Source organism: Myxine glutinosa, chromosome 12, assembly GCF_964187855.1.
Source record: "Myxine glutinosa chromosome 12, kmMyxGlut1.1, whole genome shotgun sequence".
Lineage (NCBI taxonomy): Eukaryota > Metazoa > Chordata > Myxini > Myxiniformes > Myxinidae > Myxine > Myxine glutinosa.
The window spans coordinates 65,491,534-65,512,639 of record NC_136272.1 but is presented as its reverse complement, the minus strand read 5'-3'; the positions used below and the strand labels follow the sequence as shown (position 1 = coordinate 65,512,639).

The following is a 21,106-nucleotide window of genomic DNA, read 5'->3' as shown; positions in this document are numbered from 1 at the left end:
ATAGGCTATTTATTATTTTCAATTTCAGCTTTGGTCTCCAGCATTCTCAGGTTTGGACTCCCGCATAACATTCGCGTTCGCATAACGTTCATTGTGACGATGTTTTCATTGTGACGATGTTGTTTTCCCGGGTGCCGCACAAACGGCTGCACAGATGCGCTGCACGGCTGCACCGATCGGACTCGGTGACCTCGGACAAAGACCTTTTATAAGGACATGGGTTGAATCCCCGCTTGAGAGAATGCCAACCCCCTCCCCGCCATCACGGTCGTCTCTCCAACTCACAATCCCACGAGATATGCGGAAAGGACGACCCAAAATCAATTATCTTCTTTTTAATTCGTATATAAACATCATTAAAAGTAAATAATGACCTCGGCCAAAGTTCAAACGACGTTTAATTTATACATGAGAGAATTCCACATAGCTATTTGGGCGGTGTATACGCTAACAGATTGCTGTCTCCATCGATCTTGCCAAGGCCGTAACACCTATCGGCTCAAAATCCTTTTAACTGTTGATTTGGTAGTTTTTACAATGAAGGAAACACGTATCGGGAGTACATACGACATAGCGATTGTGAATGTGACAGCTCTGAGGCGTCTTTCGCTTCGCATCGCAGTGACGGTAAGCACCAACATGGCGGCTGTAAGATTAAAATCTGGCTTCAAGCCCCCTCACCACCCAAAGCCTTCAACCAGACATATTAACACGCTCCTCCCCCTTCATTCCCGTTCTTAAAAGCAAAGCTGTAAAAAATTGTTGTATCGCCATTATATATGACGAGCAACGGTACCCGCCTAAGGGCGGGGCTTCAATTGGGAGGCGCGATTTATTTTAACATCCGTTAAATATCACACGCAAATCATCAAAATCTAAACAGTATTTTTAGAATTTAAATAAAAAACCACATCACTGTTCATATCGGTAAATATTATACCATCGTGTTTCAAATTGTGATATCAACTGTACGCGTTTGTTTAGGAAAAAAAATGGAATGATATGTCAAAACTTTTTGTCAAAAGGAACTTTTATCAGCAATGTCGTCTATCCTGAAGTTCTAAGCTGAAGAAGAGGTATAAAATCATTAAAAAAAAATTCCCTAAAGAAAAGCGTACATTTGATATCACGATTTGAAACATGATGGAATAATATTTACCGATATGAACAGTGATGTGGCTTTTATTGAAATTCGAAAGATACTGTTTAGATTTTGATGATTTGCGTGTGATATGATTCAACGGATGTTTATATGAATCGTTTAAAATAAAATAAAACCTTCAATTTCTGATATTTTACCTTTTCATTTGGGCCTCCCAATTGAAGCCCCGCCCGTAGGGCGGGTACCGTTGCTAGTTAATGTCAATGCAAGAAGTGATCGTGACCAGGACCCAAAAACCAAAACGCAGCCAGTTGTGCTGAATTGATACAACGTTTATGCAGTGAAGGTTATGCAACTCATTGTCGAGTTATAATTAAAACGTGAGAAAGCGGAATGTTAAAATGTCATAAGTGAAGTCACAAGTTCATTTCATACAAGGTTAAGTTTATAAAATATCAAATGCTATTTTGTGTCCGCATATTGGTGACCAAAGATACGTGCAGTTAACTAGATGCTGTCTTCTCATTACAGGTGTTCAGTTTTTTTTTTAAATTTAAACCAACCAGGAGGGAATGGTGAGAGTTGGAGAAAGAAGAGGAATAACAAAAGCAGCAGCATGTCTCCTTCATTCATCCTTCCCCTGATTCTGGTAGTATCTGGCTAAAACATTCCAGGCTTCTGGCACCATGAAACCTTGTGGAGGAGCTTGTCCACTCCGTGCCAAGGCTCGCATCCGGGTACCAGAGATGAACTCAAAATCTTCTTTCCTGCGCCAGGGAAGGGATATAAAAGCTCGGAGTGATTGCAGGATTATAATAAGATAAGTGGTTTGTCAACATTTCCCACACTTAGCACAAACAAACTGACATTTCATTTCAGGAGGGTGAGGGATATTGTTGGTTTCAATCTGTGTCCAAATTTGGCCATCACCTCTCTGGCTCGTAGAAAGCCATGCGGCGGTTGCACCGGTCGTAAGCTGCGACACGAAACGGCAACACTTCGAGGCGGGTGAGGCCCGGCGCCATTTCGAGCACTCGGGCGCCATGGGTCGGATCGTACAGATCGCCGTGGCCTGGTTCTGGATGGGGCATGCCGGCAGGATCTCGGCCTACGATGTAGAAATTCGCACCGGCAATCATTCGGGCACGGCAATGCCACTGAACCTGGGGTGGAAAAGGAATAAAACGAAGGACGTGAACACATTTTCCTTGGCTTGGAAAATATGCTTAGACTGGTTCAAGTATTAGACAAGTATGAAGCATGAATCAGCATTCTCAAAATGGATGTTTGAGGTTAAAATAAAAAAAAGGATGTCAAAAAGGTGTCAAAGTGAAAATATGACTCATGTCAAAGCTCAAAGAAAATTGAGAGAAAGGAGAACATATGTGTAGTTACACCCACTACTATTTCTTTAACAGCCCAAATTATTCCCACCATTTTGTGGTGGCAGCTGGGGAAATTATTGTGGCCGAAGTGCTGACGAGGTGGGGAGTGTCGTTGAAGCTGAAGGGAAAGGTGTATGATGCATGTGTGAGAAGTGTTATGATTTATGGGAGCGAAACATGGGTAATGAACGAAGAGCACCAACGAAGGCTGGAAAGGGTGGAAATGCGAATGGCTCGGTGGATGTGCGGAGTATCGTTGAGAGAGAGGAAGACAAATGATGAATTGCGAAAGATGATGGGAATATGGCCTGTGATTGATGCTGTGAAGAGGAACAGGTTGAGATGGTTTGGTCATGTGTTGAGGAAGGATGAAAGTGACTGGTTGAGAAGAGTGATGGAAATGAATGTAGAAGGAAGTGGAGGACGGGGAAGACCGAGAAAGACTTGGCTAAAGATGGTGGAAGAAGAAATGCGGGCAAGGGGGTTAACAAGGAGAAATGCAGAAAATAGGGCAAGATGGAGAAGATTGTCATGGGGACCGCAAGGCTAACCCCAGCTCTAGCAGGGAAAATGGCCTTAAAATGCCTGTTGTTGTTGTTGTTGTTGTTGTAAGTCTTTCAAGAGCCGGTTGGCCAGGCCTGGTATTTAACAGAAAAGGATTTGGGTAGGAATTTGCAATTTTTTTCCGGGTGCTGGCCATAAATCACCTCGTCTTCGCAAAAGACACCTTGGGCTATTTAGCATGCACCAAATAATGCTAGCAAATGGGACACCAAGCTGAATGTCCATCTGAGGGACAGTGGGTGCTCTTTGTGATGCAACAGCCTGCCTGCGAAACACAAATCTGACATTTATAGTGGGGTGGGGAAGAAAACCAAATCAAATCAAATCAAAATAAACAAAAAGACCTTCCTCTTATGTCACCTCAGTGGGACCAGCATAGAGCATTGGGGAAGGAAACACAGCCAACAAGGTAGATGAGCGATCAAGTCCTCCATCTGTTCCTTCAGCTGCCAGAACAGCCGCATGCTGGTGCAGGCGAATGGCTAATGGGACATCGTCCGCCTTGGTCCAGCCACCCAGCGGGTGCAGCAGCAGCAAAGGCCGAGTGTATCCACGTTGAATGAGTGAACGTCGCGTTTCTGCCATGAGCAGAGCATGTCCCTGGTGCACAGGGTTTCGCAGCTGGAATGCAAAGACTGCATCTGAGGGTAAATGTGGAACGGAAGAGGGAGAACTTCGATGTAATTAGACATAAAATAACCAGGCTACGCATTCACTGATGTTCTCCCTTTTTCTACCCTACATGTAAAGTAAAGAACGAAAGAATTTGATAAAGGCACCTGCATTTGCTTCACAACACTTGGCGCGGATCTCCAGAGGGGTAAGTCGGTACTGGTCTATACCATCTCCCCACCGGATCCTGCCCAGCACCTCCAAATCACCACCCATTAGCCAATCACCACTTTCCATAACCATCTGTAGAAATACGGGAGTGAAGATCACTATACACCAATCTACAAAATGGCTCAAGATGATCTGGCAGGCCTTGGGTTTCTAAGTGCCAACTAAAACAAGAAGAAAAAGACATCAAACATCATAGCCCTTGCCGTGGTTTAGTAATTTTGCTGTACGAGTTAAAAGCCGTCAGTCGGCCATCTTTGGTAGGATTACAAAACAAAATCTTCTGCATATGTATACTCATGTATTGTTTATGTGCCAAGTTTGATCAAAATCGGACCACGCATGTCCGAAAAATGGATGTGGACACATTTAAGTAACAAAATGGCCGCCAGTAGGCCATCTTGGATCTCATCTCGAAAAAGAATGGCATGCACATGTAAGCCATCATTCATTATCCTTGTGCCAAGTTTGAACAAGATTGGTAAATGCATGTCCGAGAAATGGTTGAGGACGTGGTCAATATCGGGTTTTTATGCCTCCGTTGACGAAGTCGCCGGAGGCATTATGTTATCAGGTTGTCCGTCCGGCTGTCCGTCCGTCCATGATAGGTTTTCGTTACTTGAGAATGCATGATAACTTGAGAACTTGGCACAGGTATGTATAATGACGTAAAGATGAACTGCTTCGATTTTGGAGGCACGGGGTCAAAGGCCAAAGGTCAGAGGTCATGTTAGGTAAAAATCCAGTTACCGCGATAACATGTGAACCAGTGATGGGATTCTGACCAAATTTGGTACAGTTATGTATAATGATGTAAAGATGAACTGATTTGATATTGGGGTCACGAGGTCAAAGGTCAAAGTTCGTAATAGGTCTATAACTTGAGAATGGCTGAAGTGATCTAATTCAAACTCGGTACAGGTATGTATAATGATGTAAAGATTAACTGATTAGAATTTGTGGCCAAGAGGTCAAAGTCCGTTATAGGTTTATAACTTGAGAACGGCTGAAGTGATCTAATTAAAATTTGATGCAGGTATGTATAATGATGTAAAGATTAACTGATTCGATTTTGAGGTCAAGAGGTCAAAGGTCAAAGTCCTAATATGTCTATAACTTGAGAACAGCTGAAGAGATCCAAGTTAAACTTGGTGCAGGAATGTATAATGATGTAGAGATTAAGCGATTACATTTTGGGGTCAAGAGTTCAAAGGTCAAAGTCTGTAATGGTCTATAACTTGAGAACGGCTAAAGCGATCTAATTCAATCTTGGTTTAGATATGGATAATGATGTAAAGATTAACTGATTAGATTTTGGTGTCAAGAGGTCAAAGGTCAGAGGTCATATCAGGTAAAAACGTGATAACGTGAGAACAGCTGAATGGATTTAAAGCAAACTTGGTACAAGTATTATAATGATGTAATAATGTGAGCGGAGGCATATCGGTCGATGTCGAAGAGTGTTGTTCTAGTTTACAACTGCAATGGTCATCAGTCTACCAGTCAGCCATATTTAATCAGTCGTAAATTAAAGTGAAGTGCATATATATGCCGTCATGTGCTGTGCTTGTGCCAAGTATGAACAAAATCAGACCATGCATGTTCAATAAATGGTTGGGGACTCGTTTAATAACAAAATGGCCGCCAGTCAGCCATATTTGATCGCATCGCGAGACAAAATGATGTGCATCATCTTACTATAATTCACCAAATGTCCGTCTGTCTGTTCGAAGGTACCGTAAAAACTGCTGAACCGATCGCAAATATATTTTGGGTGGGTAATCCGGGGACCCCTGGGAGTAAAATAGGCTATTTAGTTTTCCCAATTTCAGCTTTGGTCTCCAGCATTCTCAGGTTTGGACTCCCGCATAACATTCACGTTCGCATAACGTTCATTGTGACGATGTTCTCATTGTGACGATGTTGTGACGATGTAAGTGTTCACGGTAGTGTTTGACGTGACGGTGTGAACGTAATTTCGCAATGTTTTTCGTTTTGTAATCCTTTAATGAACGTTTAATGTTTAATGAACGTTTAATGCCCTTCGATGTCCGGGGCTGCATGTGCGCTACACTGGATGGGCCAGCGTGTACTTTGCCCTTCGCCGTCATGCTCGGGTAAACCGCTGAGCCACATCCGTGATGGGGACTGGGGCTTGAGACAGTGTCCCATGAACGAGGAATTCCCAGTAAGCACGAGTCATCAGCTCGCGTTGATCAAGTCCCTGCCCTTTGTACACACCACCCGTCGCCGCACAAACATCACAATGAAACACAATCACAATTCACATATTCGTGCAATCTGTGCAAATTTCTGCCTTCAATTTCTGATATTTTGCCTTTTAATTTCGGCTTCCCAATTGAAGCCCCGCCCATAGGGTGGGTACTGTTGCTAGTTATGTATAAAGTCATGTATTGTCTTTGTACCAAGTATGAACAAAATCGGCCCTTAATCTCTGAGATATGGTTGCAGACGCACGGATGAGACCAAATCCAAAGCCCCCATTTCGGACCAAGTCCAACGGGGGCCAATAAAGATGAAAAGGCAGACAATTCCCTGCAATTCAATATGCCATTGGAGTGTTTCCCCCCTTTGTGTGGTTGCAGCGCAACAGCCATGACAGTTCCAGGATGTCTAAACGTCATCCATGGTATCATTAGAAATATGATCTGTATTGCTGTCTTAAGATTGATAGTTTCAATATTTTTCAATAATTATTGATCATGATAAATGGCACATGACAAAGCACAACAAAATTAGATTTCTGCTACAAAGCACCTTGATGTGGGGATGTTTTGCATTGGTTGTACCCCAGACGCGAGCAGCTCTTTCCTCTTTGCGATGGGCAAATACTTCTGGGTCACGAAGGATTGCGAGTGGCCGATCCTCAAACCACAGAGATACAGCTTGCTGGCCTTCTAGTCGCTCCTTGTCAACCAAAGAAATTGGGAGCACAATAGGAATGGACAGATTTGTCACTCTGTCTGCAAAGGGTGGCAAGAAGCAAGACAAAGTAGTAATCCATGAGTTCGTAACCTCACAGTGAAAAAGGATGAGGTGGAAGACGAGGATTTGGCTCAAAATCTATACAGTAGGCTGAGGTAGGGTATGACGGTGTGTTGAAAAGTAATACCTCCTATTCTTAATCTCCAAAACAGGTAAAGCTATTCCAATGAAACAAAGTGCCGTCTGCACATAGGTTCTTCCCGTCACTGGGTGCGAAGTTTTGTGATTCTGGCACGAGATCTAGATGTTTCAGTGCCACGTAAGTTAAGATGGCAGAGGGCAGCACAACATTACAACTGCTGTGAAGTGCTGGAGAAGAGTTGGGATGACTGAATGGAGATGAGAGTTGAGTGCACCATTACGTTTTTGAGAGCAAGGGGCGGTCAATGGAGTACTGCCTCAAAGGATCACCAGCCCACACTTGGCTCCGTCAGATTTTCATCTCTTCCCCAAACTTAAGGAACACTATGTTGTCTATGTCTATGTTGGCATCTGTCTTTGCTTCATTTGAATATCTTTACTTCTTTTGGAGAAAAAAAAGAAGAGGACGCATTACTTTTCAACACTCGTTCATAAGTAAATTGCAAATAAACTCAAAAGAGGCAAAGATCAACATTCTCCCATCACATACTGTCCAGAAGACAGCCAAAGTGAAGAGCTTGTAGATACTGGCGTTCCCTCATGAAGCCGGAGAGAGGTGTAGCCCAGCCTTCGCTCAAGACCTGCAACCACTGAACGTCCAGCTTGAAAGAGACAAAACAAAAAACACACCATGAAAAGGATAATGAGGATTCACGCAGAAAACGATGAGCAACCAGAACAGCACTCTGTAGAGCACATACCTCCACCAGGCTGAACTATTTACGTTTTGTATGCCATTGATAGGCCGGATCTGGATCTGGACTTGAACCAAAATGTAATCGGCTTGTTCTCATCACCAAATCAACTCGTCCATCTACTTTGTCACAACTTGTCCACCATTTTTTGAGATATCGTGCTATAACAAAGGTGGGCGGTCCGCTTCGAAAGTCCGCTTATCCGCTTATCCGCTGCAGCGGACTAACGTTTTCGAAGCGGATAAGCGAATCGGAACAACCCCCGGAAACCGAAGCGGATAAGCGTAAGCGGACTACCGAAAAATTAAAGCGCATCGCGATTCGCCAAATCAGCTGTTAGCCTGAGCCGTTACTCTAGAATTGTGAATATTTATTTAAGTGAATAATAAGTGAAAACTGAATATTTTATTGGACGCTAGAGCGGCAATAACGTCAAGATGGAGAGATTTCTGACTCTCCAGCCCAACGGCAGTGCCAGGGACAGGCACACAAGCGACGCAAACCAGCAGTCCCAGCACAGCGACATCCACAACCCGGCGGTCAACATGATGGGGGACGTGGAGGACAGTCAGGAGATCTGCGCCCTGACCCCCTCAGCTCGCGCGCAGCACCCAGCAGGGACCCCAGCCCGGCTCGAGCAGTACGGACTACCTGTTCGCCATGGAGGAGGGGCAGCAGGAGGAGAACCTCGAGGAGAAGATCAGGGAAGAGGTCAACAACTGGTCGAGGAAGCCGCTGAGGGGGAACCCGGGGCTCTCGCCCAATCTCTTCCCGCTCGAGTTCCGTGATGCTTGGGTAACTCTATTTCTCAGGCATAACACGCCGCTCCCGAGCTCTGCCTCGGTCAAGCGCGTGTTCAGCTACGGGTCGGACATCCTCAGGCCTAAGAGGTCGGCCCTGGCTGCACCGAACTTCGAGGCCCTCGTCTTCATGAAGGGCAACCTCCAAATCCTCAAGAAGGCCCACGAGGTGGAGGAGGAAGACGAGGACTAGTCAACAGACTGCTAGTCTGTTGACTAGTAGACTCTCTTGTCAAAGAAAGGACGGGCAAATTGATTTTTCTTTAATGTAACTTGCATATATTAAAATTATATTTAAATTAACTGTAGAGTAGAGTAGAGTCGAGTGGAAAACTTTATTTCAATAAATTTTGAATAAATTTTATTTAAATAAAAATGTATATTTTTGATCTTAAAAGCTTTGTTTGTCTTTGTAGTAGTTAGAAATGGCTATTTAGGCTTAAAAAGCATTAAATTCCCTTTAGAAACGCCAAAATTCGCTTTAAAAACGTCGAAGCGCTTTTAAAAAATCGAATCGAAGCGGATAAGCGGATAACCGGTAAGCGGACTAAGATTTTCGGCCGCTGAAGCGGATAAGCGAATCGGACTACACGGGCTGGCGGAGCGGATAAGCGGTAAGCGGACTTAAAATTTTCCGAATCGCGCCCACCTTTATGCTATTGTTGCGGATATGGGACTTGGCCTCAATATCCGCTTGTAAATACTCCCCTATTTCCCCAATACTCCCCAACTATCCCCAATCCCCCATTCCCTAGTCCCATTGCCTGTAAATAACACTCTGTAGAACCGACCTTCCCCTTTTTCCCCCATTAAATGTCGTGCCCAGGTCCACCGCATCTCACGTAGACAACTTTCGGACATCTTGCTAGTTATTCTTAGTCTATGTCAGTTAAGGACTCGTTTCCATTAATTCTGACTCTTCGTTGCACCAGAATGTGATCGTATGGCACCAGTAGTGAGTTTAGGACCTTCCCCTACCTCCTCCCATCTTCCCCATGAAACTACAACAACTACAACAACAACTACAACTACAACAACAGAGGAGAATGGGGGCGGCGCGGCGCGGGGGAGTGTGCGTCCTCACACCGGCTCGGTTAGCCGCCATTGACCATGCGCTCCGACGGGGTTACCACGAAGGGGCTCCCTGTCAGCCCCTCGTCAAGGGCGGAGCCGGTAACCCCCCCGCACGCACCCAATGAGAAGCAACGGGCCGATTCCATCTGGGGCGGAGCTAACGAGCCGAGGGCGTGTCACTCCCCGCCGGATATACGCGGCCACTTACCGGACGTGACGTCAGATGCGCCCCCAGCTTGAGAAGACAAGTCACCACCTCCGAGCGCTGAGTGAGACCTCCCGCATCTTTGGACTGGACCGGGTCGATTTTGCCCCTGAGCCAAGGTGCACCTTGAGCCATCGAAGACCTGCCCCTCCTTGCCATCAATCCCCGTGTGAGTCAGTTTTGTCCCGTTTATCTGTCGTCTGTCAGGGCTAATATAAGAGTGTGTCTAAGTGCCTGCCTTTCTATGCTGTCCCTCTTGTCGTTGTAATCTGACCTTCCGCCCTAATATAACCTCCTCCGGAGGTCTTGAGAATTGAACCCTTAGTTTCGTGTCATTTGAATCCCAGCCGTTGTGTCCTTTTCCTTCATTGACCTAGCGTAGCGCGACTCGGCAACGTTCGAGTATAATCGGGTAACTTGTGCGGACACGGCGGCCATTCCGCTCGGCCCACCATAACATCAAAGTCGTGTCTGTAACACTATATATCATTTTTGGCACCATCACTCAATGGTGAAGAATAACTTAAAAATTAAAAATTAAAATTCTCTTATCCAGATCTGGATTCAGATTTTGATCAAAATCGAATGGATTAGTCCTTGTCACACGCCCAATCTTCCCACCAAGTTTTGTCTGAATCCGACCATAACGTTTTGAGATATCCTGTTCACAGAAAAACATGGGTAATAACATAACTTCCACCCACTTTCGGTGGCGGAGGTAATAAAGTAGTACCTCGACTTGGTACTGCGTGTGTATTTCACAAAGACAAAATTATTCATCTATATAATAAAGCAGCACTGTCTGTCTGTCTGTCTGTCTGTCTGTCCGTCCTGAAATACTCCCTCGGTTTTGAGGCTAGCCATGCCAAACTTTCTGTAGAACCTTTTGGGATCCAGGCAGATGTCCTAAGGTGAGTGGGAGGCTTCATAAATTTCTCAATATAATTATGATTTTGTGTTTCCACCCGTACAAAGCTGCTCTCTTACGGCATGTGAACTCATTCACTGGTTTGGAATTAGCAGTTTCAGCATTTACCGCATGTGGAAACATTCACTGGTTCGGTAATATCTCAATATAATTGAGATCTTCTTTTTTTACCCTGACGACGTCGATCTTTCTCCGCATGTAAACACATTTGCGGCTTCGGCAATTTCTCAATACAATCGAGATTCTCAGTTTCCACTTGTGAGATGCCACAATTTTTCGTCTGTAAACACATTAGCGGATTCGGCATTTGTAGTTTTGCCACTGACCGTGTATATAAACATTAACCACCTTCTGGTGGAGCCAGCTGCAGCAAGTTTTTGGCCAAGTCATTTCACGAACCGGCAGTGCATGCCTGATGTTCGACTGAAGGTGGCACAATAATGTGGAATTTATTGTTTCATGGTTTGGCATTCATCGTTTCCGCATTGTTTGTTTGCTTTTCAACACTCCAAGGTGCAACACATACCACAACGGTTCAAAGCTGAGAAACAAAATGGTCTGATTGATAGAAAACTGACCCTCAAAAGAAACAACGGCAGAGATGGGATGATGCTGGCAGGACACAAGAACAAGCAAAAAACACAGAATCTCAGAAAACAAGACAAAGTGCTGAGTTCAGAGAGGATGAACAGGCCAGAGACATGGAAGCTTACGGAGAGGCCAGACAAAGTTCAAGCTTCAGAGAAGAAGACCAGACAAGAGACACTGAGGCTCATAAACAGGCCAGCAGCAGAAAAAGCAATGTCACTACAAATCTGGAGACTCCATGTTTTTCCCATGGAATGCTCCATGTGACAATCTCAAGAATGGGATCCCCAAAAGGACTGCATGTATATCAAGAAGTTTTGCAGTGAATTCAATAATTGTCTGTGTGTAGACACATTAGGGGGTTTGGCATTCGTCGTTTCCACATTATCCATGTATAGACTTTTCCGTCAACATAACACCACGTTCGTTTGAGACTTTTTAATTTTACTGCAATAACCAATTTCCTTCATCAGAGCACATAAGAGCCAATCCCCCCTCCCCAGCCAACACCATCACCATCATCAATGTTATCAACTTCATCATCATAATTAATGGGTACATCGATTTTACACAGTACTACTCCAACAGTTTTGGGTCCAGCCCCACCAAACTTTCTGTGTAGCTTTTGGGGTCCCTGCATGTGGCCCAAAGTTATTTTTAAAATTAAATTTGTTTAAAAAAAAAAAAAATTCTCAAAACCTTTTTTTTTGAGACTTCGGGATCATACCAGTGAATAGCATGGGTACGTCGCTAGCTACTCAATATTTTGCATTCAAAAGTGAAGTTGGATAGGTGATAAGACTGTTCACAACATTTTGAGAATATCTATCAGCTCCATTTACGATAATAAATCGAGGTTGTGTGGCTCTACATACAATGCCTCCAGAAAGTAGTCAAACACCTTGACTTTTTCACATTTTGTTGTTACAGCGTGAATCTATAATGGATGAAATTGAGATAGTCTTTGTCACTGATCTACACATAATACCCCATAATGTCGAAGTGGAACCTTTTTTTTTAGAAATTCTTCAAATGAATTGAAAATGAAAAACAGAAATATCTAATTAAATAAGTATTCAACCCCCTGAGTCAATACTTTGTGGAAGCACCTTTGGCAGTGATTACAGCTTCGGGTCTTCTTGGGAATGTCTGTATCAGCTTTGCATATCTGGATGTGGGGAGTTTCTCCCATTCTTCCTTACAGATTTGCTCAAGCTCTGTCAAGTTGGATGGGGAGCGTCAGTGAACAGCAATATTCAAGTCTTTCCACAGATTCTCAATGGGATTAAAGTCTGGGCTTTGGCTTGGCCACTCAAGGATTTTCACGTTCCTGTTCTGAAGCCATTCCAGTGTTGCTTTGGCTGTATGCTTGGGGTCATTATGCCTGTTAGAACGTAAATCTTCACCACAGTCCAAGGTCTTTTGCACTCTGCAGCAGGTTCTCCTCGAGGATTTGCCTGTATTTGTCTCCATTCATTGCTCCCTCGATCCTTACAAGTCTCCCATGCCCTGCCATTGAAAAGCATCCCCATAGCATGATGCTGCCACCACCATGTTTCATGGTAGGGATGGTGTTAGATGGGTGATGAGCAGTGCTCGGTTTGTGCCAGACGTAGTGCTTTGCATTCAAGCCCAAGGGTTAAATTTTCGTCTCATCAGACCACAGAATATTTTGTCTCATGCTCTCAGAATCTTTCACGTGCCTTTTTGCAAACTCCAGGTGTGCTGTCATGTGCCTTTTTCTCAGGAGTGGTTTCCGTCTGGCCACTCTCCCATAAAGCCTTGATTTGTGAAGTGCTGCAGAAACTCTTGTCCTTCCAGCAGGTTCTCCAATTTTTTTTGCCTAAAACACCCCCAGGCACTCACTTTTTTTTTTTCTTTTTTTTTTCTTTTTTTTTTGTATACAAGATCGAGGCTCGTGAAAGAGCGAACATTAATCACACAGAAAGACAAACCGACACATAAAACATAAAACATCGGGAGCGGTAGACAAGATGGGGAGAGAGGGGGAAGGACACAAACACAACATTTGAGAGCAGGGACCGAGAGACATGACATCGAGAGATCTGAGAGAGGGCGAGGGCTTTTGGGGGGGGGGGGCATGGGAAGGGGGCGGTGGGACAGGTATAAAACATATGGACACTGCCAGGACTTCCAGGAAAGAAGTTGGAATTTCAAACAAGGTGGATCTGGGGTGAATTAGCGGGGGTAGAAAAGATCAAGGTTTTGGATGGGGGAAGATAAGAGATGGTGGTGAACAGCTGTTTTAAAGACCTGGAGGGAGGAGTGGGATTGAAAGGAGTGAGGGAGTTTGTTCCAGAGGCGGGAGAAAAGAGGAATGAAAGAGTGAAGGTGAGCAGACAGCCGAGATTTCGGCAGTTTAACCATCAGAGGGTTGCTGGCAGATCTTGTGCGACCTGTAGGAATATTTGGGGGACAGAGCACAGAGAGAGCTGGGGGTGCAAGGCCGGAGAGGAGTCGGTAGAAGACAGAAAGACCACCTACCTGCCTGCGGTGAGTGAGTGAAAGGCCCTCAGAGATAGCTTCATCGCGGGAGATTCCAATAATTCTGAAAGCTTTGGTTTCAACAGCGTGAAGCCGAGCTAGGTGTGAGATGAACCTCTGATGAACCACTGATGAACCTCTGAAAGTTTGATGAAGATCCGTTCAGCCATCTCTGAATAAAACGCGGACACACACACACACAACTCGCGTTTATATATATATATATATATATATATATATAGATAAAGGTTTTTCTTTCTAAATCATGTCCAATCAATTGGTTTGGCCACAGGTGGACTCCAATAAAGTTGTAGAGACATCTCAAGTATGATCAAAGCAAATTGGATGCACCTGAGCTCAATTTAGAGTGTCATAGCAAAGGGGTTGAATACTTATTGACTCAAGACAGGGAGAGATTTTTCCTTCTCAATTTTTAAGATTCTGCCACGAAAGAGTATGTGGTCCAGCCAGAGAAGACGATGCTGACAACCGTTTAAAATATTAACAAGTACAAAAAGTTTTAATTAAAACAAAAGCCGCGTCGATGTTACACAATGCCTAGATGCAGCTGTGTCTATAACGTCGATGTTATAGGCACAGGACATTCCTATTAATTCGATTACTTGATGTTATTTTTGTGCAAAGTGAAAATATATCTCGGCAATTTCCCGTGTGTGGCGACGAATTTTTAATATATCTCGGCATTTTCCCGTCTGTTATTTCAGGCGGTGTATGACTGACCATGCCGCGATTTAAAAAAACATATATCTCGGCAATTTCCCGTGTGTGGCGACACGTGAACGAAGCTATGCTCCTCTCTCCACATTATTGTGACGACGTATAAATTAAATATTTCATCGTGACGATTGTCATCAAATGGACGAATTTTTAATATATCTCGGCATTTTCCCGTCTGTTATTTCGGGCGGTGTATGACTGACCATGCCGCGATTTAAAAAAATATATATATATCTCGGCATTTTCCCATCTGTTATTTCGGGCGGTGTATGACTGAGCATGCCGCGATTTAAACAAAATATATATATCTCGGCATTTTCCCGTCTGTTATTTCGGGCGGTGTATGACTGACCATGCCGCGATTTAAAAAAAAAAAATCTCAATGGACTTGAAGTTACAGGCCTTTGAGAATTCATTTCGTTCTATAAAGGGCAACTTTCATCGGATTTTCTTCCCGTTTTTTTTCAACCGAGTCTAAAACTATGTTAGCGACTGTGAAAAATGAAATGATATATCGAATTTGATTTGAAATAAAACTGTGTGAGAGAGGAAGACACCACGGGCCTACAAAACAGGCCTCAAAGCTATGCGAGTTAATAAAATGGTGGATATTTGTTTATATGAAGCCTCTTCCAGAATGGGTGGAGCTATGGTTCCCAGAATGGGTGGAGCTTTGAGGTTTTGTCTTCTCTGCAAGAAGAAGAAGAAGAGGAAGAAGCACAAGAAGAAGAACAACAACAACAGCAGAGGGCACTCTATGACCAGCGTCTGTGACGCGGCTAAAAAGACAGAGCACAACTTCAGGTTTGTCAAAGCCAGCATCGATTTGTTTTTGCACTTGTGTTGTCCGTGACTTTGGCGGGCAATATAATAGATGTCGACCGAGCGCCAGTAAACAATACTTTTGAACTTTGACCACACTAAATTACGTAAACCTTCACCCCACAGATGAATAAACCCCACTCATTTCACATTACATCCAATACCTCCGAGTTAACTCCGAGATAATCCTCGTCCTGAGTTGAGTTAAAATACCCTGGGGAATCAGCCCTAAAATTTCTTTCCTCTGGGTGAACAAAAGGGCAAAAGCTCCCAATTTGTGGAGGTAGCAATGGGGTAGAACCTCCGATATATTGAAGTCTGAAAGGGATATTACAGATTAAATGTAACTAACCTTTGATATGTATAGCTGCGGAAGAGCTCTTGCCTCGATCAACTTTGCATCGAGCTGGTTCTCCGAGACAAATAGTTCCCGAACCTCTTCAAAGGCAGCTCTCGGCACGATGCTCTAAAACAAGAACATAAAACAATCAAAGAGCAACAACAAATGTTTTACGATAATTTTCCCATTTTTTCAGGTGGTTGGTCGAATGATGGCATTCCTCCGTACTGATCTGGCCATTGCGTCAGTTTTGTACAAACAAACATCCCGTATCTTTCTTGACATTTTCTTCTACCACGACCTTGATCGCTTTCTTTACAGCTTCATCTTCTGACCATTTATCACACCTGACAATACCAACCTGGTCTTCCCTTCCTAAAGTCTTCTTCACTAGTTAGCCCATCCCCTCGCAGCGGGAGACGGGTTTTGCAATCACGTGTGTGTTTTGTTTATTGTTATCTCCACATGCTGGTTTCAGGAGGTGGAACGGAGTCCTCCCAGGTCTCGAAGTATCCACCTCCGTTTCATTAAGGGATCATGCATGATTCATGGTCCAGTTTGTAAGGTTTTCTTATCCTTAAAGTTTTATTCCAAGGGCTCTTTTCAGGATCGTCACCGAGTCTCGGATATCTTCCAACTGCAGTTTGTTTGGCATAATATTCCCAGGGATGGCTTTTAAGATATCTGTAAGGTTCATTTTTATCATTCCCATTGCTCCAATAATCACTGGTACAATTTTGGTGTTCTTCAGCTTCCAGGATCTTTTAACTTCAATTATGAGATCTTGGTATTTGGTCATTTTCTTGATTTCTGCATTGTTCAGACCAAAATGACTGGGGACTGACACCTCAATTAGCAATGCTTTCTATTCTTTTTTTTTTGCACCTGAGTGCTATATCTGGTTGCAGTGCTTTGTTTTCTATGTTCATGCTTGATAGGATCATTAGGTCATACGTGAGCGATACTTCCTTGTTTTCACCGAATGCTTTTGTTTCATATTTCTACGAGTTTTCTGGAACTTGGATATGGAGACTTTTGCAGATGTGCCAGTGGATTACTCGACATACTTTGTTGTGCCTTTGGGTGTACAGGTGCTCTGACGTGAGGTTTTTTTTACATCCTGATAGCAGGTGTCTCGTACTTTTTGTTTCTACCTTGCAGAACCTACACTTGTCCAATTCATTCAGTCCCGCCATTTTCTTAAAGCCATTTGTGTAGTGTCCTTGGTCTTGGGCATTTATAATGATTCCTTCTCCATTCCAGCTGAGCCGACCTCTTCTTAGCCATTCCAAAGTTTTCTTTGTCTACTCCCAATCTGTTCAACTCTTTTTTTAATAGCTTCCTGCTCTTTTATTTTTTTTCCCAGTTGGCGGTGTGGACATGTCATTTTATACTGTCTTTTTTCTTTTTTTGCAAATGTTGGGGCTGTACTCGTCGTTGTTTCGGTTTCTTGTGTGACATTTTGTTTACTGGGTTAGGGATAGCTTCTATGGTTTGTCGTTAGGGTTAGTTCGTGCTGCTTTCCAATTGGACACTTTGTGTTTGATTACAAATTGGATTCGGTAGTCTGTTGCATTTTTACGTATTCAGCCAATCCCACAGCTGTCATTCTGTGCACTTGGTTGAGCTCCATCAAGCCGCTACCTCCTTCTCATCTTGGCAGGTAGTGCTTTTGTCTGTGTCTGTGTCTGTCCAGGCCGTATTTTTTTAACATTTGGGCTTTTGTCATCAAATTTTCAACACAGTTTTATTATGAGAATATGGAGAAGACAAATGAATAATTTTGTCAAAAGCTCAAATGTCTGTCACCTAAAATCATCCATTTTCATCCAATTAACCTGAAATATGAATTTACCATTTGAGCATCGTCATCAAAATTTCAAAAAGCTTTACTAAGAGAATATGCAGAAGATAAGTTAATAATTTTGTAAAATGGTCAAAGGTCAGCATCACCTACAATCATCAATTCTCATCCATTTGATCTGAAATATGAATTTACCATTTGAGTTTTGTCATCAAAATTTCAACAAAGCTTTACTAAGAGAATATGGAGAAGTCAAATAAATAATTTGGTCAAAAGGTCGAAAGGTCAGTGTCACATGAAATCATCAATTTTCATCCAATTGACCTGAAAGTTTAAGAATTTTCATATTGGTTTTCTGAATTAGTTCCACCAATCAATAGTTGGAAGCCGAATTTTTTTTAATCAAAAGATCAAAGGTCAAGGCTGCATAAAATCATTAATTTTCATTTTGTATTTTTTAAAATCTGTTTTCGTCATGTTTAGAATGCGGAAGAAGAAGAAGACGTCTGAATACAAAGCGGACGTGGATGGGCTTTGCATTTTCAAATGCTTTCTAGTATCGATTTATTCATTCTTTTCCTGATTTAGGAGTTCGGACATTCATCCATCGAATCATTCTCGTCACGGTTATTTCCATTATTTTAAAATCTTCGATCACCCACGTTTTGCTTCCATACATCAATGCTGGTGAGATACAGGCATTATCAACTCCAACCTTTACAGTCTTTACATAAAGCCTGCATCAAAAAAAAAAAAAAATCTCAAAACAGATGAAAAATCTATTACTCGATTTGGAGCTCTTGAGAAAACTGTGTTGACCTTGAGACTCTCAATAGTCACAATTTATGAGACACTCTCAATCGTCACAATTGCAGCCAGAATATTCACATAACACTACCATTTTGGAATAGCAATCGCCCATCGAATTATGTGCCAACAATATAGCTCAAAGCTAGTGTATTGGGCTCTGAGCTCTTGGAAGAGTTTGATCCCCAACCCTACTCGAAACAACCATCTTGATGCTTTACAGGCAGGACATTGCATCGAAGAGTATGCAGTCCTTCTGAGAGGATATAGAGCAAGCTGTGCCATCTGCTCGCATTCCATGGTGAACGTTAAGTAACCCACAGTGCCTTTTGAAAAGTTGGCTAGGCTTCCAGCACAAAGTAGCTAAGTTCCAAATGTCACGCCGAGTCAGCTAGTTTGTGAAAATTGTGCCAATCTCATTTGCTCTATGGATTTACGTCTTCCTGATGTACGAAACAATTGGAGACGAAGCATAAAAGCTATTGACTCCGACTAATGTGAAATGCCCAAACGATGATGAATCATGAGTTAAATCAGATTTGATCCACAAGCAATACAAGTTTAGGCATGTTAATTGGTCATATCACTTGGTTGCAGTATTTACGAATGCTCCATAACTCGGCGAGTAATAGGTACCTTGCAGAAAAGGGTAGGAAAGAACTGCAATATCCTCTTACTCTGCAGTTCTTACCACACACCTTCTCTTGCAGCATCTCGAAGACCTGATCCAGGCTCTCAGCAATAGTTGATTGGCCGGTTTTCAACACCAGCGCAGGAGCTTCAGGCTTTTCATAGCCCGAATCAATTCCCGTAAAACCTTGGAAAATGTTGGGGGTGAAGAGGTATGACAAGCAAAGTGTTAAGGAAAAAGGGGATGTTTCTTGACCAACTAAAATAAAGGATAGGAAAGATTTTGGAAATATCACGTGTCGAATGTTAACGGCGGGATGGCTGTTTGTGCCGATCATGTCGCCTGTCAGAATAATGATTGCAAGTACAAAAGGCAACAATTGAGAGCACACAAACAGAGTAACACACTGACATTCAGCATGATAATCACACACTACCATCCATAAGTGAAGAATTAAAAGTCAGAAATCAATTGCAACAACTTTGCAGAAACAAACAAGCCCAACCCATAGTAATACTGACCATACGGGGCCTGAATTTAGGCCTCACTCTTTCTGCCAATGTTGAAATAATATGTATTACTGACAATGATGCAAAAAATAGGGATCGAAGCATCGATTTTGAAAATTGGAGTCGAAATATGATCTGCAATGCCCGAAAGATGGTATCCAAAGACAAATTGTTGGTTTTTATTTTTTCAACCGCAGAATGCTTCCATGTGAGCTTCGCAATGCAACATAGAGCATTACCATCGACCTGCCTGTGCTCAAAATGGATTCTCTTTTTTTGCATGTAATTGACGTATATAATTGGGTCATGACCTCAAAATTATGTCAAGATAAAAAAATTATGTCAACCCCGCATACTTTGCATTCCCATTATTGAGGCAAAGTTTCATTCCAAAAGTCCTTGGGCATTGGCAGACAAAAAAAGGAGAAAAACCAAATTGGTGGTTTAATACCCCGAGCGGTATAGGACTTTGACCTTTAACCCGGAGGGATATGGTGTAAATCAAGTGTAAATGCACCTTCCACTAACTAGGCTATCTAACGAGGGCAATTCTGTTCCGATGAGACAAACTTTGGTCGGGTTATGCTGAAAAAGTTAAAATGTCTATAATTATGTCACGACCTTAAAATTAGGTCAAGGCCAAAAATAGGTAAAACCCACATACTTTTTAAAATCCCATTCCGAAAGTCCCAGCCGGCTTTGAGATGTATAGCTCGGAAATTGATACAGTTTGTAAACTTGAAGTGTTGAGAGCAGGAAGAAGACAAAATAATAATTTAAAAATTTCTAAATGGTGGTGTAGTACTCATAAACTCTGTGGTACCATTAAAATTGTGATCGGCAATTGTAGAAACAAAATATACAACAGCAATAAGCCTTCCTTACACGAAAGGGGAAGGCTTAATAAATCCTCGTTTCAAACCCATTTAATTGGTACAAACACACAAACTACTCTGAACTAAAATAGGCGTTCACAGCTCCTGCATATCATTGGTATAACGAGTGGCTGAATCACTCACGAGGAAGCATAAATTCACTCGGCGGAAAACCTGAACTAAAACGTATCAACAATTTGGGGAGAGATAACCATGGAGTATTACCACAGACCACCACACAATTCAGATAGGTGTAGAACCTAAGCCACCTTCGCTGGTTACCACCTCACCTTTTATTTCTCCTGCCCGGGCTCTTTTGTAGAGCCCCTTTACATCTCTTTGCTCACAAACTGACAAAGGCGCATCAACAAATATCTCAAAAAATGGCAGTCCAGTTGCTTGATGAATGTTTCTGGCATTGATCCGGTCCTGTGAGGAAAAAAACCCCATTATACATGGTCAAAAACGAAAACACCATAGCGTAGCTAGACGATCTTATTCGTGCCTCTAAGTGAAACCAAGAACTAGACGGGTCAGAGATGTACGTGACGAGAAAAAAAAAGACCAATGCCTTTCTGATGGGTTGCTAAACAGGAAGTGCTGCATAGTGAAGCATGCTCGCATCAGAGACATTAGGCCGGGTATCCTGCCTGCATTTGTGCCTGCATATCCCATATGCTCATACAACTTCAGAAGAAATTTGGCGAGTTAAAAAAAAACAAAAAACATGAACAAAGCCTAACCCTA

At 42.9% G+C, this 21,106-nt stretch overlaps 1 protein-coding gene across 2 annotated transcripts in view; it reads right to left on the bottom strand.

Annotated features, from left to right (window-relative positions):
• Window positions 1-1,413: 1,413 nt before the first annotated feature.
• The window catches only part of LOC137418528 (bifunctional 3'-phosphoadenosine 5'-phosphosulfate synthase 2-like), a 51,871-nt gene continuing 32,178 nt past the window's right edge, over window positions 1,414-21,106 (bottom strand). For both annotated transcript variants that reach the window (XM_068104610.2, XM_068104609.2), the window contains exons 4-12: window positions 20,650-20,788; window positions 19,043-19,161; window positions 15,746-15,859; window positions 7,529-7,640; window positions 6,670-6,875; window positions 3,831-3,966; window positions 3,412-3,692; window positions 2,033-2,265; window positions 1,414-1,869 (exon numbers count right to left, since the gene is read on the bottom strand). In XM_068104610.2, the coding sequence (XP_067960711.1) occupies window positions 1,728-1,869; window positions 2,033-2,265; window positions 3,412-3,692; window positions 3,831-3,966; window positions 6,670-6,875; window positions 7,529-7,640; window positions 15,746-15,859; window positions 19,043-19,161; window positions 20,650-20,788 (1,482 nt within the window). In that variant the 3' untranslated portion in view covers window positions 1,414-1,727. The remainder of the gene's footprint in view (window positions 1,870-2,032; window positions 2,266-3,411; window positions 3,693-3,830; window positions 3,967-6,669; window positions 6,876-7,528; window positions 7,641-15,745; window positions 15,860-19,042; window positions 19,162-20,649; window positions 20,789-21,106) is intronic.